Below are 12,447 nucleotides of genomic sequence, written 5' to 3' on the forward strand. Positions count from 1 at the left end.
GTGTATAGGAGGAGAGAACATGTCAGGTACTTGTGTAGCTGATGTCTGTCTCTCACATGTGTATAGGAGGAGAGAACATGTCAGGTACTTGTGTAGCTGATGTCTGTGTCTATCACATGTGTATAGGAGGAGAGAACATGTCAGGTACTTGTGTAGCTGATGTATGTCTCTCACATGTGTATAGGAGGAGAGAACATGTCAGGTACTTGTGTAGCTGATGTGTGTGTCTATCACATGTGTATAGGAGGAGAGAACATGTCAGGTACTTGTGTAGCTGATGTCTGTGTCTCTCACATGTGTATAGGAGGAGAGAACATGTCAGGTACTTGTGTAGCTGATGTCTGTGTCTCTCACATGTGTATAGGTGGAGAGAACATGTCAGGTACTTGTGTGGCTGATGTCTGTGCCTCACATGTGTATAGGAAACGAGAACATGTCAGGTACTTGTGTAGCTGATGTCTGTATCTATTACATGTGTATAGGAGGAGAGAACATGTCAGGTACTTGTGTAGTTGATGTCTGTGTCTCTCACATGTGTATAGGAGGAGAGAACATGTCAGGTACTTGTGTAGCTTATGTCTGTGTCTCTCACATGTGTATAGGAGGAGAGAACATGTCAGGTACTTGTGTAGCTGATGTCTGTGTCTCACATGTGTATAGGAGGAGAGAACATGTCAGGTACTTGTGTAGCTGATGTCTGTATCTATTACATGTGTATAGGAGGAGAGAACATGTCAGGTACTTGTGTAGTTGATGTCTGTGCCTCACATGTGTATAGGAAACGAGAACATGTCAGGTACTTGTGTAGCTGATGTGTGTGTCTATCACATGTGTATAGGAGGAGAGAACCTGTCAGGTACTTGTGTAGCTAATGTCTGTGTGTCTCTCACATGTGTATAGGAGGAGAGAACATGTCAGGTACTTGTGTAGCTTATGTCTGTGTCTCTCACATGTGTATAGGAGGAGAGAACATGTCAGGTACTTGTGTAGTTGATGTCTGTGTCTCTCACATGTGTATAGGAGGAGAGAACATGTCAGGTACTTGTGTAGCTGATGTCTGTGTCTCTCACATGTGTATAGGTGGAGAGAGCATGTCAGGTACTTGTGTGGCTGATGTCTGTCTCTCACATGTGTATAGGAGGAGAGAACATGTCAGGTACTTGTGTAGCTGATGTCTGTGTCTCACATGTGTATAGGAGGAGAGAACATGTCAGGTACTTGTGTAGATGATGTCTGTGTCTATCACATGTGTATAGGAGGAGAGAACATGTCAGGTACTTGTGTAGCTGATGTCTGTGTCTCTCACATGTGTATTGGAGGAGAGAACATGTCAGGTACTTGTGTAGCTGATGTCTGTGTCTCTCACATGTGTATAGGAGGAGAGAACATGTCAGGTACTTGTGTAGATGATGTCTGTGTCTATCACATGTGTATAGGAGGAGAGAACATGTCAGGTACTTGTGTAGCTGATGTCTGTGTCTCTCACATGTGTATAGGAGGAGAGAACATGTCAGGTACTTGTGTAGCTGATGTCTGTGTCTCTCACATGTGTATAGGAGGAGAGAACATGTCAGGTACTTGTGTAGCTGATGTCTGTGTCTATCACATGTGTATAGGAGGAGAGAACATGTCAGGTACTTGTGTAGCTGATGTCTGTCTCTCACATGTGTATAGGAGGAGAGAACATGTCAGGTACTTGTGTAGCTGATGTCTGTGTCTATCACATGTGTATAGGAGGAGAGAACATGTCAGGTACTTGTGTAGCTGATGTATGTCTCTCACATGTGTATAGGAGGAGAGAACATGTCAGGTACTTGTGTAGCTGATGTGTGTGTCTATCACATGTGTATAGGAGGAGAGAACATGTCAGGTACTTGTGTAGCTGATGTCTGTGTCTCTCACATGTGTATAGGAGGAGAGAACATGTCAGGTACTTGTGTAGCTGATGTCTGTGTCTCTCACATGTGTATAGGAGGAGAGAACATGTCAGGTACTTGTGTAGCTGATGTCTGTCTATCACATGTGTATAGGAGGAGAGAACATGTCAGGTACTTGTGTAGCTGATGTCCGTGTCTCCACATGTGTATAGGAGGAGAGAACATGTCAGGTACTTGTGTAGCTGATGTCTGTGTCTCTCACATGTGTATAGGAGGAAAGAACATGTCAGGTACTTGTGTAGATGATGTCTGTATCTCACATGTGTATAGGAGGAGAGAACATGTCAGGTACTTGTGTAGCTGATGTCTGTGTCTCTCACATGTGTATAGGAGGAGAGAACATGTCAGGTACTTGTGTAGCTGATGTCTGTGTCTCTCACATGTGTATAGGAGGAGAGAACATGTCAGGTACTTGTGTAGCTGATGTCTGTCTATCACATGTGTATAGGAGGAGAGAACATGTCAGGTACTTGTGTAGCTGATGTTTGTCTATCACATGTGTATAGGAGGAGAGAACATGTCAGGTACTTGTGTAGCTGATGTCTGTGTCTATCACATGTGTATAGGAGGAGAGAACATGTCAGGTACTTGTGTAGCTGATGTATGTCTCTCACATGTGTATAGGAGGAGAGAACATGTCAGGTACTTGTGTAGCTGATGTGTGTGTCTATCACATGTGTATAGGAGGAGAGAACATGTCAGGTACTTGTGTAGCTGATGTCTATGTCTCTCACATGTGTATAGGAGGAGAGAACATGTCAGGTACTTATGTAGCTGATGTCTGTGTCTCTCACATGTGTATAGGAGGAGAGAACATGTCAGGTGCTTGTGTAGCTGATGTCTGTGTCTCTCACATGTGTATAGGAGGAGAGAACATGTCAGGTACTTGTGTAGCTGATGTCTGTCTATCACATGTGTATAGGAGGAGAGAACATGTCAGGTACTTGTGTAGCTGATGTCCGTGTCTCCACATGTGTATAGGAGGAGAGAACATGTCAGGTACTTGTGTAGCTGATGTCTGTGTCTCTCACATGTGTATAGGAGGAAAGAACATGTCAGGTACTTGTGTAGATGATGTCTGTGTCTCTCACATGTGTATAGGAGGAGAGAACATGTCAGGTACTTGTGTAGCTGATGTCTGTGTCTCTCACATGTGTATAGGAGGAGAGAACATGTCAGGTACTTGTGTAGCTGATGTCTGTCTATCACATGTGTATAGGAGGAGAGAACATGTCAGGTACTTGTGTAGCTGATGTCTGTGTCTCTCACATGTGTATAGGAGGAGAGAACATGTCAGGTGCTTGTGTAGCTGATGTCTGTCTATCACATGTGTATAGGAGGAGAGAACATGTCAGGTACTTGTGTAGCTGATGTCTGTGTCTCTCACATGTGTATAGGAGGAGAGAACATGTCAGGTACTTGTGTAGCTGATGTCTGTCTATCACATGTGTATAGAAGGAGAGAACATGTCAGGTACTTGTGTAGCTGATGTCTAGGTCTATGACATGTGTATAGGAGGAGAGAACATGTCAGGTACTTGTGTAGCTGATGTCTGTGTCTCTCACATGTGTATAGGAGGAGAGAACATGTCAGGTACTTGTGTGGCTGATGTCTGTGTCTCTCACATGTGTATAGGAGGAGAGAACATGTCAGGTACTTGTGTAGCTGATGTCTGTATCTCACATGTGTATAGGAGGAGAGAACATGTCAGGTACTTGTGTGGCTGATGTCTGTCTCTCACATGTGTATAGGAGGAGAGAACATGTCAGGTACTTGTGTAGCTGATGTCTGTGTCTCTCACATGTGTATAGGAGGAGAGCATGTCAGGTACTTGTGTAGTTGATGTCTGTGTCTCTCACATGTGTATAGGAGGAGAGAACATGTCAGGTACTTGTGTAGTTGATGTCTGTGTCTCTCACATGTGTATAGGAGGAGAGAACATGTCAGGTACTTGTGTGGCTGATGTCTGTCTCTCACATGTGTATAGGAGGAGAGAACATGTCAGGTACTTGTGTAGATGATGTCTGTGCGCAGGCGGCAGGTGAGGCAGAACCACTAGTAATGATTTACCACACATTACACACAGATGTGAACACATTGAAGGGTAACAGGGGTGATATCACTTTCTCTCTCCATGTGCTCAGCCTCATTAGCATAATGAAGTAAATATGATTTTAGAATGATTAATCTTTGCATTATTGAGATAGAGCAGAGACCTGATGACAGGTGTCCTGTAATAGGAATGTACAGTGTGACAGCTCCTATTCACTGACAGGCAGCACTGTACGGGGAGAGCTGATGATGCTGGGGATGTCTCATCTCCCTACAGTCAGGGGGACCATCCTCCGCCGGTAGGTCGTCCTGCTCTCGGCTGGGAGGGAGGCAGCAGAGAGGAGACCGCGCCGCCCGCAGGAGCAGGAGGAGGAGGCTGCGTGTCCCCTCCCGCCGAGCATCGTCCCTCCCGTGGAGCTGTCCCTTCAGCACCTGGATGGAGCCCTAGCAGCCGCCGATCACGACATGCTCGATAGACGACGCCGACATGGGCCAAGGGGACGAGACCGACCGCATCGTGATCAACGTGGGCGGCACGCGGCACCAGACGTACCGCAGCACCCTGCGCACCCTGCCCGGCACCCGGCTGGCCTGGCTGGCGGAGCCCGACGCCCACAGCCACTTCGACTACGACCCCCGCGCCGACGAGTTCTTCTTTGACCGTCACCCGGGGGTGTTCGCCCACATCCTGAACTACTACCGCACGGGGAAGCTGCACTGCCCGGCCGACGTGTGCGGGCCCCTGTACGAGGAGGAGCTCGCCTTCTGGGGCATCGACGAGACCGACGTGGAGCCCTGCTGCTGGATGACCTACCGCCAGCACCGCGACGCCGAGGAAGCCCTGGACAGCTTCGGGGGCGGCCCCGTGGACCTGGGATCCGACGACGGCGACGGCACCGGGGACTCCATGGCCGATGGGGAGGACGAGCTGGAGGTGACCAAGCGGCTGGCGCTCAGCGACTCCCCCGACGGCAAAGCGCCCGGGGGCCCCTGGAGGAGGTGGCAGCCCCGCATCTGGGCGCTATTCGAGGACCCCTACTCGTCTAGATATGCAAGGGTAGGTGCTGCCGGCATGCCGGGGGGACAGTGCCCGACACGACTACAAGCCACTAGAGCTACTCTGCCACATCCACTACAGCACCATATATACTACACCATATATACTACACCATGTATACTACACCACAACCTCTACTACACCATATATACTACACCACATCCACTACTACACCACATCCACTACTACACCATATATACTACACCATATATACTACACCACATCCACTACTACACCATATATACTACACCACATCCACTACTACACCATATATACTACTCCATATATACTACACCACATCCACTACTACACCATATATACTACACCATGTATACTACACCACAACCTCTACTACACCATATATACTACACCACATCCACTACTACACCATATATACTACACCATATATACTACACCATATATACTACACCATATATACTACACCACATCCACTACTACACCACATCCTCTACTACATCATATATACTACACCATATATACTACACCACATCCACTACTACACCATATATACAACACCACATCCACTACTACACCATATATACTACACCATATATACTACACCACATCCACTACTACACCACATCCACTACTACACCATATATACTACACCACATCCTCTACTACACCACAACCTCTACTACATCACATCTCTACTACACCATATATACTACACCATATATACTACACCACATCCACTACAGCACCATATATACTACACCATATATACTACACCATATATACTACACCATGTATACTACACCACAACCTCTACTACACCACAACCTCTACTACACCACATCCACTACTACACCACATCCACTACTACACCATATATACTACACCATATATACTACACCACATCCACTACTACACCATATATACTACACCACATCCACTACTACACCATATATACTACACCACATCCACTACTACACCATATATACTACACCACATCCACTACTACACCACAACCTCTACTACACCACATACACTACTACATCATATATACTACACCACATACACTACTACACCATATATACTACACCACATCCTCTACTACACCATATATACTACACCACATCCACTACTACACCATATATACTACACCACATCCTCTACTACACCATATATACTACACCACATCCACTACTACACCACAACCTCTACTACACCACATACACTACTACATCATATATACTACACCACATACACTACTACACCATATATACTACACCACATCCACTACTACACCATATATACTACACCACATCCACTACTACATCATATATACTACACCACATACACTACTACACCATATATACTACTCCATATATACTACACCACATCCACTACTACACCATATATACTACACCACATCCACTACTACACCATATATACTACTCCATATATACTACACCACATCCACTACTACACCATATATACTACACCACATACACTACTACACCATATATACTACACCACATCCACTACTACACCATATATACTACACCACATCCTCTACTACACCATATATACTACACCACATACACTACTACACCATATATACTACACCACATCCACTACTACACCATATATACTACACCACATCCACTACTACATCATATATACTACACCACATACACTACTACACCATATATACTACACCACATCCACTACTACACCATATATACTACACCACATCCTCTACTACACCATATACACTACACCACATCCACTACTACACCATATTTACTACACCACATACACTACTACATCATATATACTACACCACATCCACTACTACACCACATCCTCTACTACACCATATATACTACACCACATCCACTACTACATCATATATACTACACCACATACACTACTACACCATATATACTACACCACATCCACTACTACACCATATATACTACACCACATACACTACTACATCATATATACTACACCACATCCACTACTACACCATATATACTACACCACATCCACTACTACACCACAACCTCTACTACACCATATATACTACACCACATCCACTACTACATCATATATACTACACCACATACACTACTACACCATATATACTACACCACATCCACTACTACATCATATATACTACACCACATCCACTACTACACCATATATACTACACCACATCCACTACTACACCACAACCTCTACTACACCATATATACTACACCACATCCACTACTACATCATATATACTACACCACATACACTACTACACCATATATACTACACCACATCCACTACTACACCATATATACTACACCACATCCACTACTACATCATATATACTACACCACATACACTACTACACCATATATACTACACCACAACCTCTACTACACCATATATACTACACCACATCCACTACTACATCATATATACTACACCACATACACTACTACACCATATATACTACACCACATCCACTACTACACCATATATACTACACCACATCCACTACTACATCATATATACTACACCACATCCACTACTACACCATATATACTACACCACATCCACTACTACACCACAACCTCTACTACACCACATACACTACTACATCATATATACTACACCACATCCACTACTACACCATATATACTACACCACATCCACTACTACACCATATATACTACACCACATCCACTACTACATCATATATACTACACCACATCCACTACTACACCATATTTACTACACCACATACACTACTACATCATATATACTACACCACATACACTACTACACCATATATACTACACCACATCCACTACTACACCACATCCTCTACTACACTACATCCTCTACTACATCACATCCACTACTACACCACATCCTCTACTACACCACATCCTCTACTACACTACATCCTCTACTACACCACAACCTCTACTACACCACATCCTCTACTACACCACATCCTCTACTACACCACATCCTCTACTACACTACATCCTCTACTACACCATATATACTACACCACATCCACTACTACACTACATCCTCTACTACATCACATCCACTACTACACCACATCCTCTACTACACCACATCCTCTACTACACTACATCATCTACTACACCACAACCTCTACTACACCACATCCTCTACTACACCACATCCTCTACTACACCACATCCTCTACTACACTACATCCTCTACTACATCACATCCACTACTACACCACATCCTCTACTACACCATATATACTACACCACATCCACTACTACACCACATCCTCTACTACACCACATCCTCTACTACATCACATCCACTACTACACCACATCCTCTACTACACCATATATACTACACCACATCCACTACTACACCACATCCTCTACTACACCACAACCTCTACTACACCACATCCTCTACTACACCACATCCTCTACTACACCACATCCTCTACTACACCATATATACTACACCACATCCACTACTACACCATATATACTACACCACATCCTCTACTACACCATTTATACTACACCACATACACTACTACACCATATATACTACACCACATCCTCTACTACACCATATATACTACACCACAACCTCTACTACACCACAACCTCAACTACACCACATCCTCTACTACACCATATATACTACACCACAACCTCTACTACACCACAACCTCAACTACACCACATCCTCTACTACACCATATATACTACACCACATACACTACTACACCACAACCTCTACTACACCATATATACTACACCACATCCTCTACTACACCATATATACTACACCACATCCTCTACTACACCACATCCTCTACTACACCACAACCTCTATTACACCATATATACTACACCATAACCTCTACTACACCATATATACTACACCACATCCTCTACTACACCACAACCTCTACTACATCACATCCACTACTACAGCATATATACAACACCACAACCTCTACTACAGCATATATACTACATCACATCCACTACTACAGCATATATACAACACCACAACCTCTACTACACCATATATACTACATCACATCCACTACTACAGCATATATACAACACCACAACCTCTACTACAGCATATATACTACACCACATCCACTACTACATCATATATACTACACCACATCCTCTACTACACCATAACCTCTACTACACCATATATACTACACCACATCCTCTACTACACCACAACCTCTACTACACCACATCCACTACTACACCATATATACTACACCATATATACTACACCACAACCTCTACTACACCACATCCTCTACTACACCACATCCTCTACTACACTACATCCTCTACTACATCACATCCACTACTACACCACATCCTCTACTACACCACATCCTCTACTACACTACATCCTCTACTACATCACATCCACTACTACACCACATCCTCTACTACATCACATCCACTACTACACCACATCCTCTACTACACTACAACCTCTACTACACCACAACCTCTACTACACCACATCCTCTACTACACCACATCCTCTACTACACCACATCCTCTACTACACCACATCCTCTACTACACTACATCCTCTACTACATCACATCCACTACTACACCACATCCTCTACTACACCACAACCTCTACTACACCACATCCACTACTACACCATATATACTACACCATATATACTACACCACAACCTCTACTACACCACAACCTCTACTACACCACATCCACTACTACACCACATCCTCTACTACACCACATCCTCTACTACACCACATCCTCTACTACACCACATCCTCTACTACACTACATCCTCTACTACATCACATCCACTACTACACCACATCCTCTACTACACCATATATACTACACCACATCCTCTACTACACCATATATACTACACCATAACCTCTACTACACCATATATACTACACCACAACCTCTACTACACCATAACCTCTACTACACCACATCCTCTACTACATCACATCCTCTACTACACCATATATACTACACCATAACCTCTACTACACCATATATACTACACCACAACCTCTACTACACCACAACCTCTACTACACCACAACCTCTACTACACCACATCCTCTACTACACCACATCCTCTACTACACCACATCCTCTACTACACTACATCCTCTACTACATCACATCCACTACTACACCACATCCTCTACTACACCATATATACTACACCACATCCTCTACTACACCATATATACTACACCATAACCTCTACTACACCATATATACTACACCACAACCTCTACTACACCATAACCTCTACTACACCATATATACTACACCATAACCTCTACTACACCATATATACTACACCACATACACTACTACATCATATATACTACACCACATACACTACTACACCACAACCTCTACTACACCATATATACTACACCACATCCTCTACTACACCACATCCTCTACTACACCACATACACTACTACACCATATATACTACACCACATCCACTACTACATCATATATACTACACCACATCCACTACTACACCACATCCTCTACTACACCATATATACTACACCACATCCACTACTACACCACATCCACTACTACACCATATATACTACACCACATCCACTACTACACCATATATACTACATCATATATACTACACCACATCCTCTACTACACCATATATACTACATCACATCCTCTACTACACCATATATACTACACCATAACCTCTACTACACCATATATACTACACCACAACCTCTACTACACCATATATACTACATCACATCCTCTACTACACCATATATACTACACCATAACCTCTACTACACCATATATACTACACCACAACCTCTACTACACCACAACCTCTACTACACCACAACCTCTACTACACCACATCCTCTACTACACCACATCCTCTACTACACCACATCCTCTACTACACTACATCCTCTACTACATCACATCCACTACTACACCACATCCTCTACTACACCATATATACTACACCACATCCTCTACTACACCATATATACTACACCATAACCTCTACTACACCATATATACTACACCACAACCTCTACTACACCATAACCTCTACTACACCATATATACTACACCATAACCTCTACTACACCATATATACTACACCACATACACTACTACATCATATATACTACACCACATACACTACTACACCACAACCTCTACTACACCATATATACTACACCACATCCTCTACTACACCACATCCTCTACTACACCATATATACTACACCACATCCTCTACTACACCACATCCTCTACTACACCACAACCTCTATTACACCATATATACTACACCATAACCTCTACTACACCATATATACTACACCATATATACTACACCACATCCTCTACTACACCATATATACTACACCACATCCTCTACTACACCACATCCACTACTACACCATATATACTACACCAGATATACTACACCACATCCACTACTACACCATATATACTACACCACATCCACTACTACACCATATATACTACACCACATCCACTACTACACCACAACCTCTACTACACCACATCCACTACTACACCATATATACTACACCACATCCACTACTACACCATATATACTACACCACATCCTCTACTACACCACATCCTCTACTACACCACAACCTCTTTTACACCATATATACTACACCATATATACTACACCACATCCTCTACTACACCACAACCTCTACTACACCACATCCACTACTACACCATATATACTACACCACAACCTCTACTACACCATAACCTCTACTACACCGCATTCACTACTACACCATATATACTACACCACTTCCACTACTACACCATAAATACTACACCACATCCACTACTACACCATATATACTACACCACATCCACTACTACACCATATATACTACACCACAACCTCTACTACACCACAACCTCTACTACACCACATCCTCTACTACACCATATATACTACACCACATCCACTACTACACCATATATACTACACCACATCCTCTACTACACCATATATACTACACCATAACCTCTACTACACCATATATACTACACCACATCCTCTACTACACCACATCCACTACTACACCACATACACTACTACACCATATATACTACACCACATCCACTACTACACCATATATACTACACCACAACCTCTACTACACCACAACCTCTACTACACCATATATACTACACCATATATACTTCACCACATCCACTACTACACCATATATACTACACCACATCCTCTACTACACCACAACCTCTACTACATCACATCTCTACTACACCATATATACTACACCACA

The 12,447-nt window shown here is 43.2% G+C and overlaps 1 protein-coding gene across 2 annotated transcripts in view; it reads left to right on the forward strand.

The window, feature by feature from the left end:
- Positions 1–4,248: 4,248 nt before the first annotated feature.
- Positions 4,249–12,447, forward strand: part of KCNC1 (potassium voltage-gated channel subfamily C member 1) — a 148,546-nt gene continuing 140,347 nt past the window's right edge. Inside the window, exon 1 of one of the 2 annotated variants that reach the window (XM_072131874.1) lies at positions 4,249–5,046. In XM_072131874.1, the coding sequence (XP_071987975.1) occupies positions 4,477–5,046 (570 nt within the window). In that variant the 5' untranslated portion in view covers positions 4,249–4,476. The remainder of the gene's footprint in view (positions 5,047–12,447) is intronic. The other variant, XM_072131873.1, reaches the window with a different exon arrangement.

This window comes from Engystomops pustulosus, unplaced genomic scaffold (genome assembly GCF_040894005.1).
Source record: "Engystomops pustulosus unplaced genomic scaffold, aEngPut4.maternal MAT_SCAFFOLD_162, whole genome shotgun sequence".
Classification (NCBI taxonomy): Eukaryota; Metazoa; Chordata; class Amphibia; order Anura; family Leptodactylidae; genus Engystomops; species Engystomops pustulosus.